Consider the following 23,153-nt stretch of genomic DNA (forward strand, 5'->3'; position numbering starts at 1 on the left):
AGTTTCACATAGGAAGAAAGCAGGGCCCAGAGAGAAGACTGGAAAGCCTGGAAAGAAAATGTTAGGAAAGAAAATGTTAGGAAATAAAAGGTTCTGAGAAAAGGTGGGTGACTAAAGGGATGGAATTCCGCCTTCTCTCCCTGCTCCTTATATTCTCACCTCTTCTCTTCCAATCAGGTGGTTGTGGGGGACAAAGTCATCCTGAATCCTGTCAATGCTGGACAGCCTCTGCATGCCAGCAACTATGAGCTCAGTGACAATGCCGGCTGCAAAGAGGTGAGCCCAGAGGGATTGGGAGGGCTTTCTGTCCCCCCCTTTTTTTTTTGTCCTGTTCTTGGAGGACTATGGGGTAACTCTGTTATCATTTTCCTTCACCCAGGTCAACTCTGTCAACTGCACCACCAGCTGGAAAATAAACTTGTTCATGAAGTTCCGAGACCACCTGGAAGAGGTTTTGAAAGGGGTAAGAGCCCTATAGAGAAGATCTTCAAGATAATATTCTTTGGTACAAGTCTAGAATTTCTGCTACTTTGGAGTCTATGGGCAGTGGACTTTTGGAGCTCAGGAGTTCTGAGCTGCAGTTAACTAAGTCATTCAGGTGTCTATTAAACTCAGCATAAAAATGATGAGTCTGCAGAAGGAGGAACCACCAGATTGTCCAAGGAGGGGCAAACAAGTCCAGAAAGGAAATATAACAGATCAAAGCTGTTAGACTAATAAGTAGTAAGTGTGGACTTGTGTGATTTCTCTGTATCTTCTCTACTCTCTAGACTGAGAGAGAGAGAGAGATTTAGGTTTTAAAGAAAAAATATATATATACTTTTCATTTGCTCAATGATTTCCCTAGTAGCACACTTTCTTCACTATTTGCATTTCCCCCCATTCTCCCCCATCCTTCCCTTCCCAATCTTAGTTCATTGTTTCTTCACTTCATTCTCCCTGGTCCTGTTCTCTCCCTCTAGCTCTACTTTCTGGGGAAGCCCTTCCTTTCCCATCATCCTAGCTCCATCCTACCCAATTCATTTTATAGATGAGGAAACTGAGGTAAACAGAGTAAAGTGATTTGCTCAGGTTAGTAAACATCTGTGTTTGTATTTGAATGCCGGTCTTCCTGACTCCAGGCTTACTACTTTATCAGCTGAGCTACCTAGCTGCCTTTTTTTTCCCCCCTCTAGTCCTTTTTCTAAACAAGTTTTCTATGGTTTGGGGCTTCTGTCCTTTTTCCTTGTCCTTTGTCTTTCTACTTTCTTCTTCTGTTTCCCTCAACAAGGAGCTTATATCATTATCTCAACTCTTATTGCCAAAGCTAGCATTTCTAATACAATATTAAATAGTAATGGTGATAGTGGGCAACCTTGTTTCACTCCTGATCTTATTGGGAATGGTTACAGTTTGTCCCTTACTGCTTACTGCTGGTTTTATGGCCAATTATACTGATAGTTTTCCTAATATTGAACCAGCCCTGCATTCCTGGTATAAATCCTACTTGATTGTGGTGTATTGTCCTGGGGATGATTTTCTGTAGTCTTTTTGATATTATATCATTATCTTATGCCTTTTGCCCTATGCTTTCTGTGGCAGAAAATACTCTCTCCCAAATGTACATGGATTTGATGGCAACCCTTCCCAGCTGAGAAAGAAGTAATCATAATGGAAACTAGACTTCAGATATACTTATGAGCTAAGAGAGTTTTATTTGACAAGTGGGTGAGGTGATAGTTCTTCCAGAAGAGTCCCAGAAGCATAAATTATTCAGGAAGGGGAGTAGTCATGAATAAGGAGGAAAAAAAAAGAAACTTTAAAAAGAAATGATCTCATACAGCAGAGTGAATTGATTGAAAGATAAATAAAAAATAATACAAAAAGGAAGCCAGATGCTTAGTAATTGTAATGCCCAATTTTGGCTCCTGAAAAGAGATGAGGAACCAATTTTCTCCTTTTGGTAGAGAGGTAAAGGACTATGGATACATAATAGTGTATATACTGCCAAACAAAGTTATTGGGTCTGTTGATTTTGCTTAATTGCTTTTCTTTGTTCCAAAAGAAGACTCTGTTGGGAGTCATGACATAATTATAATTGACTGTGATGTAAAAACAAAATAAGTTAGCAAAATGTTTAAATAATTAAATTGATGGAGGCTTTTGGGAGCAGCCATTAGGAAAAAAATTTCAAAGAACAAGAAGAAACGAGAAAGCCTAATTCAGGGGAATTTGGGGGATTTTCTTAGCAGGATGACACCACTAATTTAGGATTCAGGGTAGCTATGAAGAGAATTGACTTAAAGTGTAAACCTTTTACAAGAGTAAACCCAAGTAACCTGAGAATTTAAACCAAAGGAATAAAACAACATTTGTGAAATCTATTTGATAGTCTAGAAAAGGTGCCTGATTGATGAGCTAAATTTTAACAAGCTAGTGTAAATAATTAGCACATTCTATCACAATCACACTTTCATCACTTCTCCCACCCCAGGTGGGTACACATTGCTGTTAGCCTCTTGGTTCTGACCTTTCTGCTTTGCAGAGGCTTCCTTGTCTTTTTTTTTTTTTTTTTTTAAGTTATAGCTTTTTATTTACAAGATATATGCATGGGTAATTTTTCATCATTGGCAAGTGTAATATCTTTTGTTCCAACTTTTCCCCTCCTTTCCCCCCACCCCCACCCCTAGATGGCAGGTAGACTAATACATGTTAAATATGTTATGTTATACGTAAATATGTAATGTTATGTGTTAAATACAATATATGTATATATGTCCATACAGTTATTTTGCTACACAAAAAGAATCAGGCTTTGAAATAGTGTACAATTATGCAGGCGGACAAAAATAGAGGGATTGGGAATTCTGTGTGGTGGTTCATACTCATCTCCCAGAGTTCTTTTGCTTGGTGTAGCTGATTCAGTTCATTATTGCTCTGTTGGAGCTGATTTGTTCATCTCATTGTTGAAGAGGGCCACGTCCGTCAGAATTGACCTTCATATAGTATTGTTGTTGAAGTATATAATGATCTCCTGGTCCTGCTCATTTCACTCAGCATCAATTCCTGTTAGTCTCTCCAGGCCTCTCTGAAATCATCCTGTTGGTCATTTCTTACAGGAACAATAATATTCCATAATATTCATATGCCACAATTTGTTCAGCCATTCTCCAACTGATGGGCATTCACTCAGTTTCCAGTTTCTGGACACTACAAAGAGGGCTGCCACAAACATTCTTGCACATGCAGGTCCTTTCCCTCCTTTAAGATCTTTTTGGGATATAAGAAGCTTCCTTGTCTTGGTGGAGGTCTCCTCTATCTCCAAATTTATAATCTCTATGTTTTTTAAGTGGGGCAGCTAGAGGATACAGTGCATGAAATGCTGGGCCTACTGAAAGGAAGACTAATCTTCCTGAGTTCAAATCTGGCCTCCCACTTACTAGTTGTATGCCCCATGGCAAGTCTTAACCCTATTTGCCTCAGTTTCCTCATCTGAAAATGGGCTAGAGAAGAAAATGGCAAACCACTCCAGTATCCCTGCCAAGAAAACTTCAAATGGGATCATACAGAGTCAGACATAGCTGAAATGACTGAATATGAACTCCAGAACAGGATTGAGAAGGAATATAACCAGTGATATTGTTGCCTGGGAGTTTCAGATAGTATGGTCTCCAGACAATAGGAAGAAAGAGGAGAACTCAGTAATCCAGATCTTCTGTCATAAGACATCATCTTTTTCATGCTCTGGGGTCAGAGGATCTTGGGAAGAAAAGGATTCTTTACTTAGCCCAGTCTGGTTTATTTCCCATAAGGTCCCAGGCAGAGAAGATCAATCACCTGGGAGACTAGAAGTTTCTCTGCCATAAAAAATTTCCAGAAATAAACGGGACCAGGGAAAAGGCTGGGTAGAACAAAAGGGGTCCCAAGCAGTAGGAGGGGAATGGTTAGGTAACCAAAAGCCTGTTGGACAAAAAAGGCCTAGAAAAACATAGGCCCTGTAAGGAATACACAAATGACTAATAACTGGCCTTTATTCTCAAGAAACTGACAATCTGTTGTTGGGAATAAAGTATGCTCAGAAACATTCACAATACATTTGGCAGAAAGTGATTAGTGTTATAAGAGAAATACAGACATAATGCTGTGTGAATTTTGACAACAGTGAGATCACTCCTGGGAAGGAAGGCTTTGGAAGAAATATGCCATTTGAGCTGAGTCTTGAATGATAGTTAGGATTTCTGCAAAGAGAGGGATGTGGGATAGGTGCTCCCTGTGGAGGAAACACTGAGGGCAGCACCAAAGAGAATGTAAAATGTTCAGTATATTTGGAAAATTGTGACTAGTCCAGCTTGGCTGGATTCTAAGGTGCATAAAGGGAATTAGCATTAAACAGACATTTATTTATTTTTATTTTTAAAATTTTTGATTGATGTTAAGCTTAAATATAAAAAGCCCACACCCCCCAAAAAAACTTCCACGTACACAGCACAACACAAAAAAGATAATTCAATATGAAACTATGAATCAATATTATACATAATTTTCAAAACTACCCTGCTTTTCTGTGCTTATTTCTTCTCTGCTGCACACACTTTTCCCTTTCTCCCTCCGCATGCCACACTATAGGCTATCATTTCACACACACACACACACACACACACACACACACACACAAACAACCATAATATACATACTTCTATTTATTATACTTCTTTCTCTGGAGGTAGATAGCATCTTCCTTCATAAGTCCTTTGTAGTTGATTTGAATATTAATATAATCAAAATAATTTATTCATAATTATTATTTGAGCAATATTGCTATTGCTGTGACATTTTCTTGATTCCACTCATTTTGTTCTTCATTATTTCATGGGATTATTTTTCTTGAGATTAATCTTTCTATGTTTCCCTAAAATCATAATTTATTAAAAAAAATTTTTTGTTGAGGCAATTGGGGTCAAGTGACTTGCCAAGGGTCACATAGCTAGGAAGTGTTATGTGTCTAAGGTCAGATTTGAACTCGGTTCCTCCTGACTTCAGGGCTGGTGCTTTATCCACTGCACCAAGTAGCTGGTCCCCAAATCATCATTTCTTACAGCATAATCATGTTTAGCAACTTGTTTAGCTCTTCTCCAATTGATTGGCATCTCTTCAATTGGCAGGTCTTTTCCACTATAAGAGAGATGCTAATAAATATTTTAGAACATATAGGTTCTTTTCATTTGCCCCCTTCCAGATCACCTTAGAAAATAGATCTGTTAGGAGTATTGTTGAGTTAAAGGTTAAACACAGTTTTTTAACTCTTTGAGCATAATTCCAGATTACTCTTCCAAAATAATTAAATCACTTTATACACAGATATGTATTAAGTGCCTACTATATGCATAGTATTATGCTAGCCCCCGGGTAAGATACAAGGTTTAAATAAGACAGTCCTTGTGGAACTCTATAAATAACTGTAACAATTCACATAAGTACATTAGAAAGTTATAAAACAAAATATATTGAAGTTGCAGAGTCATAGATACACAAACTTAAAACAAGTTGTATGTTTTAGACATGGGCAGTATTTTATAACAGTAAATTACAGTTACAAGTGGATGATAAACTACAATTTCAAAAAAGTTTGTAAATATTTTGGACACTTGTTAGTGGAAGTCTGAGGAGAAATGTTATTCTAGTCCATATATTTGGACTTTTGCACAGACATCTCTCATGCTCCAAGTATAATTCTCAGTGCTCCTCATAAAATTTGTGGTTTACTTCAAAACTCAGCTCAAATGCCACCTCTTCCCTGAGTGCCAGCTGCTAGAGCCTTCTCTACCAAATTTCCTTGTATTTATTTTGCAGTAAGCTTGTTGAAGGTGGGGCCTTTGTGTCTTAATTCCCTGGCATGATGCTTGACACATAGTAGGTACTTAATAAGTGTTTACTGAATTGGATATCAGAAAAGGCTTCTTGGAAAGAGGAGTTGAGTTGGCTTTTGCCAGGCAGAGGGAGGGTGGGACAGCATTCCAGCCACAGGTAAAAGTGTGAACAAAGGTGCTGAGATGGAAGAGCATAGGACCTCTTTAGAGGCCAGAAAGTCCTTCAGTTTGTTGGAAGATAAAGGTGTGAAGAGGGCTCAGAGTTGTTTTAACTTACATTACTTTAATTATTGTTTGCTTAGAGCATTTCTCCTATGACTTGGTAGTTTTGATTTCTTCCTAGGAGACTTAACCAGATCTGTTTGTTAGGAAGATTAGTTTGGCATTAACATGAAAGACATTGAATTTTAAAATGCACAGAAGAAAATAGAATATACAGGTAGGATCATAGCAGTTTTATCACTATTTTATTAAATAATGATAGATCTGTTCTTTCTATACTATACTATATATATCACAGTATATTGGAAATGAAAAAGAATAGGAATGAGAAGAGCTCTAGAAAACTTGTAATCCTCTAGTTGGAGGGGATAGCAATGAGGACCAGGGCCATCATGCTAGCAGTGGGAATAGAAGAGAGGGGACAGATGTGAATGCAGAGGTAAATTCAATAGAATTAACAACTGATTTGATGGGAGGGATGAGGGAGAAAGATCTGTCAGTTGGTCAAAGATAATAGCAAAATTTAAAACATGGGAGACAGAATAAATATAGGGAGGTGGGTTAGGATCAAAGCATGGAAGGCTTCAAATACTGAGCTGAGAAGTTTATGCCCCATAGATTTTCTCATGCTGTGGTGGTGCAGTTTTTTTTATCCCTCCCTCCCTCCCTCCCTTCCTTCCTTCCTTCCTTCCTTCCTTCCTTCCTCCTCCCTTCCTTCCTTCCTTCCTGCCTTCTTGTCTTCCTCCCTTCCTTCCTTCCTCCTTCCCTCCCTCTCTCTCTCCCTTCCTCCTTCCCTCCCTCACTTCCTCCCTTCCTCCCTCCCTTCCTCCCTCCCTCCTTCCCTTCCTCTCTTCCTCCCTTCCTCCCTCCCTTCCTTCCTCCCTTCCTTCCTCCCTCCCTTCCTTCCTTCCTGCCTTCTTGTTTTCCTCCCTTCCTCCCTTCCTCTTTTCCTCCCTCCCTCCCTTCCTCTCTTTCTTCCTCCCTCCCTCCCTTCCTCTCTCCCTTCCTCCCTCCCTTCCTCCCTCTCTTCCTCCCTCCTTCTGGTGAATGGGTCTTGTTTTGAAAAAGCTCATTGTGTTCATTTCTGCTCCCTATGGTTTCAGAAAATTAATAGACTGAAGAATGCCCAGAGGAAGACAACAAGGATATTTTAGGGCCTTGATACTTTGACATATGAAGATGAGTGGAAGGAACTAGGGATGTGTTTAACCAGAAGAAGAAAAGATTCAGAAGGAGCACAATAGCTGCTTTCAAATCTTTGAAGGGCTGATGTGTGAAAGAGGGAATACATTGGTTTCCAGAAGGCAGAAAGGGAGCAATGGATGAAAATTGTGAAGAGGCCACATTAAGTTTGGTGTTGGGAAAAGCTTCCTCATAGGTAGAACTTCCCCCAAGTGGAAGAGACTGTCTAAAGTGTTGAAGGATAGAAACAGCTAGATGGCACAGTGGATTGACAGTGGTCCTAGAGTTAGGAGGACCTGAGTTCAAATCTGCCCTTAGACACTTAACACTTACTAGCTGTATGATCCTGGGCAAGTCACTTAACCCCAATTGCCTTGTATGCTGCCCCCCCCTCCCCCCCCCCCAAAAAAAAAGAGTTGGTTAGTCTACCTCCTTAATGATTTTCCAATAGAGGCTTGGGGACCACTTGTTTAGTAGGTCTATAGTAGGTGTTTTTTTTGGATGAGATAGTCTCTGAGGTTATTTTCTGATTCTATTATTCTGTGATTCTATAAAGCATAGGAGAAAAAATTCCCAGACCACGAACTAAATTATAGAAGCCACAGCCTTTTCATCAGGGAATTCACTTGCAGCAAGAAGGCTTCATGGTTGGAACCCTTTGGGTCTATCCCATAAAATAACCCTCAACTCCACTTTGAGCTTTTCTTCTTTCCCCCTTCTTATTTGCAGGGAGATGTAGTGCGTTTGTTCCATGCTGAACAGGAGAAGTTTCTAACATGTGATGAGTACAAGGGCAAGCTACAGGTGTTTCTCCGTACCACCCTGCGCCAGTCTGCCACTTCAGCCACCAGCTCCAATGCACTTTGGGAAGTGGAGGTGAGACCCTGAGGATGCAGTTCCTCAGAGCCCAGTTCCTGTCATTCATACTCACTAATTTGACCCCCATATTGTCTGTGTAAACTTCCTTTAATGTAAAACATGTCAATCCCAGTTATTGTTGTTTTAACCCAAGAGCCCCAGTTCTATCTTGAACCTCTAATTCCTGAGGCCAGACCAAGACTCTTAATCTTTTCTAGCTCCAGTTCTTGAATCATTACTCCCTCTCCATAAAGTTTTCTCTAGCCCTTATCTCCCTTATCAGCACTTTGAACCCCATCTCCCACTCTAATCTGCAACCCCTCTCATTTCTCAAACTCTAGGTCCCTGACTCCAAATATTTCCATTTCTTCTATAATCCCATGGGAAAAAAGCTAATATCTTCCATATCACTAGGTCTAGCTCTTCCAGGAGCCCCAGGGATAGGAGTGGAGTGTCTATATTCTTTGAGGTCACCCTCTTCTGCCTGTTCCAGTCTTCACTTGTAACTTGCTCTTCTTGGGCTTAGGTTCATATTTTCCCATTCCCCTTGGATCTGAGCACACCTTGACATCTTTCAGTTTCTCTGATTCTCTCTTAGGTTGTGCATCATGACCCCTGTCGTGGAGGGGCTGGCCACTGGAATGGCTTGTATCGCTTCAAACACCTAGCCACGGGCAATTATCTGGCAGCAGAGGTGAGGACAGGAGACTGGGATGAGTTGAGGTTGTGTGTCTTTACATGTATGTTTGGATAAACATGTGAAAACATTTGTGAACACATAGATTTGAATATATGCATGACTTTATATGTGTATTTAAGTATTCTGGCATATGTACATAAGTGATACACACATGCATATGCACAACTTAGAATTGTGTGCATATGCTAATATATCTGTATATGTGCATTTTAAATATATGTGTATACCTGTATGTGTTATGAAGGAATGTGCGGGGAAAAACCTGGGAGATTTCTATAGATCTAGGGTTCTCTCTTACTGCTCTGCCTTGTTAGGGTGTAGTGTGTAGAGGTGAGGATTGGGAGGAAGTTGGGGGAGCAATCTTATTACTTGTGTGAACATGGGCAGGTCCATTTCCCTCTTTAGGTCACAGTATTCTCATCTGCAAAATTGGGGTTTAGATTAGATGATCTCCTAAATCTCTGATTTCTTTTGGAAGTAGGAAGTTAGTGTTTAGGCTGACAGCTATGGCTTAAAATATGTGAGAATGAGGAAACACCTACCTTATCCCTGGGGAACCTGTAGATATTTTCTCATCTTCTATTCCAGGGTGACTTGGGCTTGATTTGGTGCTTTAAAAAAGTCCTTTGTAGGCCTAACTGGAAGTAGTACAGTACATAGAGTATTGGACTTAGAATCAGAAGAGAGACCTGATTTCTAAATCCGCTTGAGACACTTACCAGCTTATAAATTGGGCAAGTTGCTTAACCACTTTCAGTTTCAATTTCCTCATCTATAAAATGGGGATAATACTAGCATTCATCTCCCACGGTTGTGAGGATTAAGTGAAAATATATATGAAAGTACTTTGCAAACCTGAAAATGCTAGATAAATACTAGCTATTATTTCACTGAGCTTGATGGAGCAGCCCAGTTAATATCCTTTCTTCCTTTTCTAGGAAAACCCCAGCTACAAGGGTGATTCAGGAGAACCAAAAGCTGCAGGAACTGTAAGTGGCTGTTGGAGGGGAGGGACCATCTTCTTATGTTTAGTTTTGTGTTGATAGTAGGTGCTTAATAAATGTTTGTCAGGTGATTGGAGTGTAAGTGTGAAGGGCTTCCACAGACAGGGGTTTGGGTTACACAGACAGAAGCTAGAAGGAAGCTCTAGGTTCCCTGAAGTAGTGGGTACAAGAGGAGGCTAAAAAGGCTCAGAAGCTAATGCTGAGGGAGCCGGGAAGGGTGGAGGTCTCAGGAGCTCCTATTTCCCTTAGGCATCCCAGGGAAGAACTGGTCGAAGAAATGCTGGCGAGAATATCAAATACCGACTTGTGGCTGTGCCTCATGGGAATGATATCGCTTCCCTCTTTGAGCTTGATCCCACCACACTACAGAAGACTGACTCTTTTGTGCCCAGGTTTGCTTTCCTCTCTCACTCTGTCCCTCTCAATCCTGGCCCGAGAGGAGGATCCCAGCATCATCATAAGATTATAGATTTAGGTTGGACCTTGGAGTCAAGTCTGAAGCCATTATCTTACTGATGAGGAAATTGGGGCCCAGAGCCCAAGTGACTTGCTCAAGGCTGTGCAGCTAGTATGCCCTCAATGCCCTGTATCGGGGCAATTTACATTGAAGTCTTTGACTTCAAGTTCAGCACTGTACACTAGAGAAAGAGGGCAAAGAAGGTATCTATGGATAATGGTGCTTCTCCGTAGATGCGGGAACATCCCTTACCCTGTGTCTTCTACCTGGTCTGTTATATGTGGCATTTGTTTAGACCTGAGAGTGGGTTCTAGTATTACCTCTTCACCAAGTAGTTGTGTCACCTTGGACAGGTCATTTCCATTCTCCAAACCTGTTTGCTTCTCTGGGAGACAGGATTATAATACCTATGATACCTCACTGTTCACAGGGCTTTCTGGAAAATTAAAAATTGCTGGACAAGAGGGAGATTATATCACGGTCTACCACTTCTTTGCCACTTTGCATCTCCCCTCACCCCATGAGCCTCTGCCCAGTTCCCAGGTGTCCTCTGACCATTAGGTGACCACTGATTTCTCTATGACTCATGACCTTTGTATGATCCCAACCTCTCTGTGGCAGAAACTCCTATGTCCGCCTGCGCCATCTCTGTACCAATACTTGGATCCAGAGCACAAACGTCCCCATCGACATTGAGGAAGAGCGGCCCATCCGACTCATGGTATCTTCCAGCCCCTCAGGACAGAGGAGAGGGAGGGAAGAAGGGAAAAAGATAGAGAAAATGAGAATGGCTGTTGAGAGGAAGTTATGGGATTAGGCTAACCCCAGGTTGTTGCAGCTGGGCACCTGCCCCACCAAGGAAGACAAAGAAGCCTTTGCCATCGTCTCTGTGCCCGTCTCTGAGATCCGAGACCTTGACTTTGCCAATGATGCCAGTTCTATGTTGGCCAGTGCTGTGGAGAAGCTCAATGAGGGTTTCATCAGCCAGAATGACCGCAGGTAGCCCCCTTGGGCATGTGGGTTATCAACTGATTGACTTCTTAATTAGTCAGTGAGTTCAATGTCTTTGTCCCTAAAATCATCCTTAATGGATTAATGGAGTTTATGAAGTTAAGGATCTCTTAATTTATTTAAGAGATGGGAATATTTAGTCTGAGAAAGAGAAAACTCTTCGAGGGACACGATAACTGTTTTCAAGTATTTTAAGGCCAGCTCCATATAAGGTAAATAATTAGATTTGTTCTGCTTGTCTTTAAAGGGCAGAACAGGGAAATATGGGGTTGGGTGAGTTGCACAGAGGCACATTTAAGTTGAATATAAGTGTAGCAGGGATAATCAGGGATTCCCCTTGAGCAGGAAATTGCTGAACCAGTTCTTACTTGCTTAAGGGAGCCAATTGTTAAATATTCAGTGTAAGCATTTACACTTCAGAAAAAAGCATATGCTGTAAGTTGATTTATTGTTTTGCTGATTTTCTATATTTAGGAAAATTAATGCAGATTAATCTTAAAAGTCTGGGGTTGTTTTTGAAGGCCACTTGTTAAAAATTTACCACCACACCTTTACCCTAGAATCATCTTTGATTCTAACTTCTTCCTTAACCTCCCATATCCAATCATCTGCCTCTGTTGTAAGAATTATAGATTTATGAATTATTACCACTTACGTGGTTGTTGTTTAGAAATTGAATTTTGTCTGAATCTTTTCTTGACAAAGATAGTGGAGTGGTTTGCCATTTCCTTCTCCAACTCAATTTATAGATCAGGGAAATTAAAGCAAACAGGGATTTTTTTCTTCCTTTTCTTTCCTTCAGACTCAGTGTTTTATCCACTGCATCACTTAGCTGTCTTACTTAGATGGTAGTAGAGGAGAGAAATCATGAAGCCAGGAAACTTGGCTTCAAGACCTGCCTAATACATACTGTGTGACCTTGAGTAAGTCACTTGACTTCTCCATACTAGACTACTAAGATGATAAACTGCAGAGAAAGTGCCCAAACTTCACTGATAGAAGTAGTTTCCTTAGACAAGAGTACCTTGGGCTGGTGATATCCTAGAACTGGCTGGCTCCTATTCCCCTTTATCCCTTGCAAAGTATTATCAGTTTCTTTGCATCTTTCTCTTCCTTTCCACTGCCACAACCAATACTTTAGGGTTCATTATCTCTTGCCTGGATTCTTCTTCTTCTTCCTCCTTCTTCCTTCTTCTTTCTTCCTTCCTTCTTCCTTCTTTCTTCTTCTTCCTTCTTTTTTCTTCAGCAATTGGGACTAAGTGACTTGCCCAGGGTCACACAGCTAGGAAGTGTTAAGTATCTGAGGTCAGATTTGAACTCAGGTCTTCCTGACTTCAGGACTGATGCTCTATCCACTGCACTATCCATCTAGCTGCCCCAATTCTTCTTCTTTTTAAAAAATATTTTATTTATTTTTCAATTCCAAGTATAAACACTATTTTAATATTCATTTAAAAAAATTGAATTCCAAATTCTTCCACTTTCCTTCTTGCTGGGATTACACTATAGCTTCCTAACTGGTCTCTAGGACTACAGTCTAGCATCCTTTGAGCCCCTGGGTCTCACGCCCAGTCTTGAAAATAACATTAGTAATTCACACTTTCCTAGCATTGTATAGTATGCAAAGTACTGTACTTAGGGTACAGGATCACTAGACTGAAGAAGTTAGAGGCAATCTCATCCAAATACCACCTTCATTTGGAGATCTTTTTTTGATTCATGAGGGGCAGTAAAACATAATAGATAAAGATCTGGCTTCTGAGTCAGAAAGACCTGAGTTCTACTGCAGCCTCTAAAAATGCTGGTTATGTGCTTAGAGGGCAACCTCTTTGAATTCTAAGCAAATGTAAGGCTATAAGTGGTAGAGAAGACACCAGTCTGCATTGGTAGAAAGTTAGCATACTTGTTGATATCCTGGAGTTCTCTAGCCAGTGAAATCATAGGGCAAGTTCCTAACTCTCACTTCTGTTTAATGTGAACATTTTGTTGTCATTCAGTTGTGGCCAATTCTTCATGACGCCATTTGGGGTTTTCTTGGTGAAGATACTGGCATGGTTTGTCATTTCTTTCTCCAGATCATTTTACAGATGAGAAAACTGAGGCAGACAGAATGAAGTGACTTGTTCAGGGTCACACAGAAAGGATCTGAGGCCAGATTTGAACTCACAAAGATGTTTTCCTGACTCCAGACCTAAAACTCTATGCACTGTGGTGCCATGTAGCTATTCAATATGAACATAGAAGGTGCTTAATAATTGATTTGAAGGGACACTTGGATTGTATTCTTAAAAATGACTAGAATTATTTACTTACAAAATGAGAGGAAGGTTGTTTTAGGGAGGGAGGATACCACAAAGAGAGGTGTAGAGGAAAGTCATGTATAGAATGAGAAAACCCATTTATTTGTGCAGGAAGTTTTGTGTAGGGAACTACTTGGTGTAGTTTAGGAGCTAGAGCAGGAAAGGTAGATTGGGCTCAAACTGGGGAGAGCCTTGAATGCTAGAATTAAGAATTTAAACCTACTTCTGTTGTGTTGCTGGATATTTTCCAGCAGGAATTGTCCCCATAGAGATTTATTTTGCTGCTGTGGACAGATCATGAGCTCCATGCTAATAGATTGATTCAGATGGGGAAAGGCACCAGGTATTTCTTAAGCACTTTTAACCTGCTCCTAGATTTGTCATCCAGTTGCTGGAGGATCTGGTCTTCTTTGTCAGTGATGTTCCCAACAATGGGCAGAGTGTTTTAGATATCATGGTGACCAAGCCCAACCGAGAACGGCAGAAACTGATGCGGGAGCAGAACATACTCAAACAGGTGTGTATCTGTGTTTGTATTTGTATTTAGCCTCTTTGTGAGTCTTCTCCTTCTCGACCCCAAATTTCCCTACAGGATGTAATCCCCAACCTTGAATCCAGGTCTGGAATAGAATATCACATTTCAGTTGTAAATCAACCCAGAATGAACTATTTCTCCTCCAAATGCCCTTCTCCTCTGGAAAGAGTGAATAATTCTAGAGTCATGGGATTATAGATGTAAAGCTGGAAAGAATCTCAGAAGACATCTAGTTCAATCCCTTTATTTTACACATGAGGGAACTGAGAATATGATTCCTGATCAAATCAGGAGCTGATCTGAAACTAGAGCCACTGCGTCTAAAACCCTAGTGGTTTTCCATTGTGAGAGTTAAGATTTAAGTAGAGAATTTAAGATTGATGTTAAAATGAGCATTGTGTTGAAGGGTTAGAATTATGAGTAAGGTGAGGAATACAATTAAGGTTAGACTTAGAAGTAATAGTAGGCAATGTTAGGATTGGAACCTTAGAGTGCATCAAGTCTGACTGACTCAATTTACAGATGAGGAAATTGAGACTCCATTGTTCAGAGTTACAGAGGTAATAAGAATCGAGGGAAAGGCTTGAATCTAAGTTTTCTGATTCTATAGTCCTTGCTCTTTCCAATGTATCAGGCTTTGGAGCAAGGGAAAGAGTCTGGTTAAACCTTGGAATTAGTTGAGAACTACTGATCAGTGCAGTGACCAACTAAAAATCATGCTTCCTCATGAAAGAGAGATGATAGATTTAGGCTACAGAATAAGATATATATTTTTCAGATATGGCCAAGTAGGAATTTGCTTTCTCTGACTATGCATATTTGTCACCAGGGCTTTTCTTTTTCCTCCCTCCCTTCTTCCCTTCCTTCTTCCCCCTCTCTCTTTCTCACTCCCTACCAATCTGTCTGATGGTGCTGGATGGGAGGGGAGGGTGAAGGGGAACAGAGTGTGGGCAATAAGAAAGGGAAAAAAGGATCATTAAGGCACTTTTTTTAAGGCAGAGAAGACAAGTCCAGAAAGAAATATAATCAGGTCAGTTTTGAAAACTACAACTTAAATCTATTCTGTGTTTAAAAAGAGTCAAGTTGTACATAATAGAGATCATATACAGTCCTCTTTTTCATGTTTACTATGTATCTGGAAATCCCTTAATGGTGTTGATTAAGTTCAGAATAAAAAAAATAGATTAGGCTTCATTTTTTTTTTCTCTCTTCCCGTTGTCTGATCCCCTAGATCTTTGGAATCTTGAAGGCTCCATTTCGGGATAAAGGTGGGGAAGGTCCACTGGTGAGGCTGGAGGAGTTATCTGACCAGAAGAACGCTCCCTACCAACACATGTTTCGCCTTTGCTACCGTGTCCTGAGGCATTCCCAGGAGGACTACCGCAAGAACCAGGTGGGCTTGCTCTTTCCACTTTAACGCTGTTTCACCAGTCCCATCTCTGGATCCAGTGCTCCCTGGTAATGGCCAGGAGGGATCAGAACACTTTGGGCCATCAGGAAAGCTTGCTGGCTCCTTGGCTGAACTTATAATCTTTCCTTCTAAACAGATTTTGTCATTAGGACTTCATTTCACTGGATCTCCCAAATTTATTTTCAGTCCTTCTCCTTCCTCTCACCTCATATCCCAAGTCTAATTAACCTTACCTTAGTTCCTTCATCTCTCATCTCCCCTCTATCACCATTGGTCCCACCCTAGTTTAGGTATTTATTGCTGCTTGTCTAACCTGTTGCTTCTTTCAGATTTTCTACCTTCTTCCCTCTTGTATCCAGCTTTCATGAACTGCTGGGATAATCTTCCTCTTGTGCACCTCTGATCCTATCATCCTTTTTCAAAAATCGTATGGGATTATAGATGTAAAAGAGTTGGAAGGGACCTCAACAAGGTCACAAAGGTAGTAATTGTCAGAAGTAGGATTTGGACCCTGACTCTCTCTGACTCTGGAGCCAATGTTCTTTCCACTATCATTCTAGTTCTTTCTTTTGCCTCCCTAGTAAAGTTCAAACTCTAATGTTTGGCTTTCAAGGCCAGTCTTTTCTCCATAGATTAAGTCCTGTTTAGTTTTTGCTCTCTCTTCTTTCCCCTTCCCACCCATCTGCCCTTGAAGGCTTAGGGAGAAGGGAGAATTGTGGGGCAGAACCTAGGTACCTAGTGTTAAACTCTTTTAAATCTATCTCCAACTCCATCCTTTCTAGGAGCATATAGCCAAGCAGTTTGGGATGATGCAGTCTCAGATTGGCTATGACATCCTTGCTGAGGACACCATCACTGCCTTGTTGCACAACAACCGGAAACTCTTGGAGAAGCACATTACTAAGACAGAAGTGGAAACGTTTGTGAGCCTCGTGCGCAAGAATAGGGAGCCCAGGTTAGGGAACTACTCTTTTTCTGCCGTATGTCCCTCGCTTGTACTTCTAATATTCTCCCTCTACTTTTCCATTTACTTTGTCTCATCTCTTTTATTTCTTCATTCATTCTTAACTTACTCTCTTTCCTTCTCCTCAGCTCTGCTTATCCTTCTTTCCCTACTCTTTCCCTTTTCATTTTCTATTTTCCACTCACACCTAAGTTAACTTTGTCCTATTCATCTTCCATCTCCTATTTACTCCCCATTCATTCTTTACTCACTCTTCTTTTTTCCCCTTATCTTCTGTTAATTCTCAACTTATCTGTTTCTTCTGCATTTCATATCTATCTCTTCATTCTATCTTTAATTCCCCTATCCTCTCTCCTCCCCTCTCTATTCTCCATTTGCCTTCATTTCATCCCTTTTATCCTTCATTAGCTTCTAATTCATCCCTCTACCTTCCATTCACTTCTCCTCTCTGATCACCTCTTCATCTTATCATTTTACTTCTAATTCATCACTCACTTACTATCCTTCTCACCACCAATCACCTTCAATATAATTTCTCCTTGTACTCATTCATCTCTTACTTTTTGTATCTATTATTTACTCCTTCCTTCAATTTTCTTCTTCCCCCATTTGACTTCTGTTTTCCTGTTAAGCCATGACTACAATCGTGTGACTCTCTACTCATTCTCAGAACTTCACTTCTCCCACTCATTTGTCTCTTCCTTTTTTGTTGGTGATTTCACTAAAATTATTTGAAGAATTGGTGAGGTCATTGCTAAAGTGATTCTTGAGTCAAATCCAGTGCACCAGTTGGGCAGCAAGTTGTGGGGGAGATTATATGACAACCCAAGAGTACCACATCTCACGCCTGATTAGAGTGATCAAAGTGTGGAATAGTCTGCTATGAGTGAATAATTTGGCTGTAGGTAGAAGTTTTTAAAAACAGAACTAAAGACTACTTGTTGGGAGTATTGTAGATAAGATCTTGATTGGGGTAGGAGTCAGACTCCATGACTTTTGAGGACTCTTCTGACTCTCTCTAGAGTCACTCAATCAATGAAACATTTATTAGCTGTCTTTTAGGTAGCTAATTAAACTATTAATTTAGGTAGATGGCAGAGTAGATAACTAACACAAGACTTCAAACTGAGAAAATTGGATTCACATTCTGCCTTAGACACTTAGTAGTGTGACCCTGGGCGAATCAAACCTTCAGTTTCCTTATCAAAAGGGGATAATGAAATAACCTACTTCTCAGTGTTATTGTGAATATATTTTTATTTTTATTAGCCAGATACTATGCTAGCTGCTTAGAATACTAAGATAAGAATTAAATAGTCCCTGCTCTCAAGGAGCTTATATTTCTCTCTCTCACACACACACACACACACACACACAAATATTAATATATACAAAGTAAAAGAAAGTAAATTGGGGATAAGACTATTGGAGTTATCAGGAAAGGTTTCAAGGTTGTGGGGAAATATGGGAGATCCTTTAGGAAAAATTTATATAGTCTGTTGAGAAAGAACAATTTGGTGGTTTTAAATTTAATTTTTTAAATTAATAAAACATTTTCTTTTCCTCTTAGTGCCCTCCACATTAAAAAAGAAAACTCAAATACTTGTAATAATAATTGCTAACATTTATATAGTATCTATTATGTGCCAGACATTATGCTAAACATTTTAAAAATATAATCTCATTTGATCCTCATGACAATTTAGAGAGGCAGTTGCTGTTATTATGCCCTTCTCCCCCCCCTCTCCACCCCCCATTTTACAAAGGAGCAAAGTGAGGCATTTAGAAGTTAAGTGATTTGCTCAAGATCAAACAGTGACTGAGGTTGGAAATGAAGTCATGTCTTTTTGACTTTAGGTTTCCCAAATCTCTATTGTGCCCTAAAATAAATATGTATAGTCAAGCAAAACAAATTCCAGCATTAGCCCATGTCCAAAAATATATCTCATTCTGCATCTTGAATCTATTACCTGCAGTGTTAAGTAACATATTTCTTCATCAATCCTCTGAAATTATTATTGATCATTGCACTGATCAGAATTCTTCAGGTCTTTGAAAAATTCATTCTAATGTTGTTACATACTGTATAAATTGTTTTCTTGGTTTTGTTCACTTTTCTCTGTATCTGTTCATACACATTTTCCCAGGTTTCTCTGAAACCACCGCTTTCATCAGCTCTTATACATGTTCCTTTGCATTTATATATCATGATCTGTGGAGTCATTACCTATCTGATGGTCACTCTGAGCAGCCCAGGTAATTGCTACAAGCTGACTCCTTCTTTGCTCATCTCTTCAAGGTTCTTGGATTATCTTTCTGACCTGTGTGTGTCCAACCACATTGCCATCCCTGTCACCCAGGAGCTCATCTGCAAATGTGTCCTGGATCCCAAGAACAGCGACATTCTCATCAAGACAGAGTAAGGCTAGGTTTTCTCCCCATTTGCTTCTCTTTTTTTGGAGGCAATTATGATGAAATGACTTATCCAGGTCACATAGCTAGTAAGTTTTATAAGTAGACCTCAGTTTCCTCATCTATTGGAATTTAACTCAGTGGCCTTTAAGGTCCTTTCTAGTTCTAATTCTATGATTCTAATGATATACAAAAATGAGAATAAAAAGAATTTATTTTAGGGAGTCTTCTGAATTTAGGAGTGTGCTGGTAAATGTTTAATAACAGACTTCCCTCCCTCTAAAAAAGGAATGCTCAGATAAATTTTTAAATTTAATCTATATTATTAACAAATTTGTCCATCACTCCATTATTTATAGACAATGAACAGAATAGTAAATCTATTTGTAATGTTTGATTTCTGAGATTGTAAATATTCACACTGAAAATTAAAACAATTGGTTCTCTCAAATCCATCTGAGCTGGCTCCAGCATCCTCCGAGTAGACTAAGAAATTTTCAGGCATTCTTCCACTAGTCATATTCTTTGATTTCTTCAGGATAGGAGTAATTTGGGTTAGGGTTCTGGAATGGGGTTCTCAAGCTGGAGTCCAACCAGACTGGATGTTTTCCCCTAAGGTTACGGCCAGTGAAGGAAATGTCTCAGTCCCATGAGTACTTGAGCATTGAATACTCAGAGGAGGAAGTGTGGCTGACTTGGAGTGACAAGAACAACGAACACCACGAGAAGAGCATTCGGCAGCTGGCCCAGGAGGCTAGGGCAGGGAATGCCCATGATGAGAATGTGCTCAGCTACTATAGGTAGGTAGCTTCATGGATCCGAGCCAATCCAACGAACCCTGTGCCTTTCTATTGACTTCACGTCCCCACCCACACTGGAATGCCTTTGCTCCTCACCTCTGCCCCTTAAAATCTGTAGCTTTTTTCACATCTCAGCTCATGTTCTATCCTCTATAGGAGGAGCAGAGCAATCTACCTACCTTTTGCTTTAAATTATTTTATAGAAGAAGATATGCAAAATAGATCTCTCATCCTTATAGGTCTAAGTCCCATAACTTTTTTATTTTAAAAATTTTTATTATTGTTTTATTATCATCATCATCATCATCAACATCAAGAATGATAATAATAATATTGTGCTTTAAAGTTTGAAAAGTGTGTTACATAGAATCCTTACTTGATTCTCACAACAACTTGGAAAGGACAAATGCTAATATTAAGATTATGATTATGATTTCCCATTTTATAGATGAATAACCTGAAGCAGATAAAACTTAAGTGATTTGCTCAGACTCACACAGTTAGTAAAGGTATGAGGCAGGATTTGAACTTGAGTATTCCTAACTCCAAGTCCAGTATTCTACCCATGCTATCACCAAACTGTTTAGATTAGGGCTTCTTAAACTTTTCCCACTTGAGACCCTTCTTCACACACCGGATATGTAAGTATATAAAATAGGTATACAAATCAAATGTGTACTGATGACAAATCATAATTTTGCAACCTCCACATTCAGTTAAGAGACACCATATGAGGTTGCGATCCACAGTTTAAGAGGTTTTGGTCTAGACAGCTCCTGATACAATGCCAAAGATGGTGTGCAAGTTTGGAAACTGTAGAGATAGTGAAGCTTGGATGCCATCTCCTCCCGTCCCTGCCTCTTTGCTCCCTCCTTCCCTCTCCCCATGGCCATTGCTCTGTGCCCTGTTCTTTCATTGGGCTGATAGCCGATGAATCGCTGCTAAAGTGTTAGTTGATCTGACTTTGCAGTGTAACTGTCTCTTAGCTGCTCTCTCTTCCCCCTCAGCTTGGAAGTTTGAATAAAGAAAGACTTGGCATGCAAGCCATGTAAGCTGCTGATTCCTCATTTAATCTAGATCCCTTCCACTGTAGTTTGAACAGCATGCTTTGACTCATCCTGGGCAGATACATCCCTAGTTTTCTTCTTCCTCTCCCTTCTAACTTCATCCCCTTCCTGCCCCCATCCACTTGTTGCCCCTTTTTAAGCTCTATCCAAGTATCTGAAGAGCTTCTAGGAAGAGGAGAGGCAGGGTTTATTCTGTTTAATACTATAAAATAGGAGCAATGGCAAGCTTCAGAAAAGCAGGATTTGCCCTAAAAGAGGGGAAAAAAAACCTAGAGCTGTCCAAAATTAGCATATGGTTTTTTTTTTAATTAAAGGTTTTTATTTTCAAAACATATACATGGATAATTTTTCAACATTGACCCATGTAAACCTTGTGTTCAAATCCTCCCCCTTCCTCCCACTCCTTCTCCTATATGGCAAGTAATCCAATATATGTTAAACATGTGCAATTCTTCGATACATATTTCTACAATTATTGAGTATCATATATTTTCCTTGGGAATTAGTGGATTTCCTTCACCTAAAGTCTTTGAACAGCGTTTAGATGACCACTTGCCAGAGATTTTGTAAAGCCTCAAGTTTCTTTTTCCAAGCCATCATCTTTTCAGCTGCCAGTGACCTTTCTTTACAAAATAAAACAAAACAACCCCCCAAAAATCCAATCCCCAAGAGCACAGATTTGACCATATCACTCACCTCCTCAATAACTGTAGTGGCTCCCTATTGCCTTTAGGGGCAACTATAAGCTGCTGTATTTGGCATGTAAAGCTTTTTACCTATTCATTTTTCTGACCTTATTAATAAAAATCTACCTTACATTACTCACACATCATCTAGATGAACTGTTCTTCTTGCTGTTCCTTATATCCATTACATCGTGTGCCTCCTATGCTTGAAATGTATTCCCTTCTCACCTCCATCTTGTACAATCCCTTATTTCCTTCATTTCTCAACTCAAATACTATTTCTAGATGAAACCTTTCCTGATCCCTTAATTGCTAATGCCTTCGCCCCTGAATTATCTTCTGTTTACTTTGTATATGCTAATATATATCTATGGCCTCCTTGGATAGAATATAAGCTCATTGAAGGCAAGAACTGTTTGATTTTGCCTTTGTGTCATTAGCCCCTAACACAGTGCCTGGCTTACAGAAGGTGCTTAATAAATGTTTGTTATTGATTGACTGAGGAGATCTCTGGTACAGATTAGAGGACACCTGAGGTTCATTTCAGCTCTGAGATTTTGTGATTCCTCACTCCTCTTTCATCCTCTTCTCACCCCTATGCCCTTGCGATCCTCCCTTCTGCCATTCTTCTCCCTCTCTTCCCTGCCACAGATACCAGCTGAAGCTGTTTGCCCGTATGTGTCTGGACCGTCAGTATCTGGCCATCCATGAGATCTCTCAACAACTGGGTGTGGATCTGATCTTCCTTTGTATGGCAGATGAGATGCTACCCTTTGATCTGCGTGCTTCCTTTTGTCATCTCATGTTGCATGTGCATGTGGACCGAGACCCCCAGGAACTCGTTACCCCAGTCAAGTTTGCTCGCCTCTGGACGGAGATCCCCACAGCCATCACCATCAAGGAGTGAGGCCTTGGTCTATGGGAGCCAAAGGGACCATGAGGAAAGGGAGGGGATAGGAAATAAGGAACCTGGGGCCAGAGGTTGAAGAGTGAATGCGCTACTAAATTGAGGTGGGGGAAAAAACCAAGGGAGAAGAAGGGGGCTTGATTTTTTTTTTTACCTCTCTTTCTTTCTTTCTATTCTTCCCAACTGACTCCATCTTCCTATCTTTCTTCTAGCTATGACTCCAATCTCAATGATTCTCGGGATGATAAGAAGAATAAATTTGCTAATACCATGGAGTTTGTAGAAGACTATCTCAACAATGTAGTCAGTGAGGCTGTGCCCTTTGCCAACGAGGAGAAGAACAAGCTCACCTTTGAGGTAGGACCTTTGTGGCCCGGCAGCTAAGTAACAGTGAATAGAGAGACTAGCCTGAAGTCAGGAAGACCCGAGACTCAGGGAAATTCATTTCATCTCTAATTATCTCTGTTTCCTCATCTATAAAATGGGGATAATAATGATAGTAATACCTTCCAGAGTTGTTGTGAGAATCAAATGAGATAATTGCAAAAGTGCTTAGCACAGTGCCTCACACATAGTAGGTATTATATAAATATTAGCTATTATTATTAAAGAGAAATGGGGGCATAGTACTACATGAAGAAAAAAGCTCAAGGAATGGGATGACAAATCAGTCAATAAACATTTTTGAAGATTCTGTTAGATGCTAAGAAAGAGGCTGGATGACTTACTTGTCAACGATGTTAAGGCAGGGGTGGACTAAATGATCAATGAAGTGCTAAGATTCTCTGGTT

General features: G+C 40.1%; 1 protein-coding gene across 3 annotated transcripts in view; it reads left to right on the top strand.

The window, feature by feature from the left end:
- Positions 1 to 23,153, top strand: part of ITPR3 (inositol 1,4,5-trisphosphate receptor type 3) — a 117,685-nt gene that overhangs the window by 45,130 nt on the left and 49,402 nt on the right. For all 3 annotated transcript variants that reach the window (XM_051996406.1, XM_051996407.1, XM_051996408.1), the window contains exons 6-20: positions 178 to 276; positions 380 to 463; positions 7,980 to 8,126; positions 8,707 to 8,802; positions 9,747 to 9,797; positions 10,062 to 10,204; positions 10,891 to 10,990; positions 11,108 to 11,268; positions 13,956 to 14,097; positions 15,347 to 15,508; positions 16,309 to 16,481; positions 18,790 to 18,909; positions 19,520 to 19,702; positions 22,107 to 22,358; positions 22,575 to 22,719. In XM_051996406.1, the coding sequence (XP_051852366.1) occupies positions 178 to 276; positions 380 to 463; positions 7,980 to 8,126; positions 8,707 to 8,802; positions 9,747 to 9,797; positions 10,062 to 10,204; positions 10,891 to 10,990; positions 11,108 to 11,268; positions 13,956 to 14,097; positions 15,347 to 15,508; positions 16,309 to 16,481; positions 18,790 to 18,909; positions 19,520 to 19,702; positions 22,107 to 22,358; positions 22,575 to 22,719 (2,058 nt within the window). The remainder of the gene's footprint in view (positions 1 to 177; positions 277 to 379; positions 464 to 7,979; positions 8,127 to 8,706; positions 8,803 to 9,746; positions 9,798 to 10,061; positions 10,205 to 10,890; positions 10,991 to 11,107; positions 11,269 to 13,955; positions 14,098 to 15,346; positions 15,509 to 16,308; positions 16,482 to 18,789; positions 18,910 to 19,519; positions 19,703 to 22,106; positions 22,359 to 22,574; positions 22,720 to 23,153) is intronic.

The sequence above is a fragment of the Antechinus flavipes genome, chromosome 4, assembly GCF_016432865.1.
Source record: "Antechinus flavipes isolate AdamAnt ecotype Samford, QLD, Australia chromosome 4, AdamAnt_v2, whole genome shotgun sequence".
NCBI lineage: Eukaryota > Metazoa > Chordata > Mammalia > Dasyuromorphia > Dasyuridae > Antechinus > Antechinus flavipes.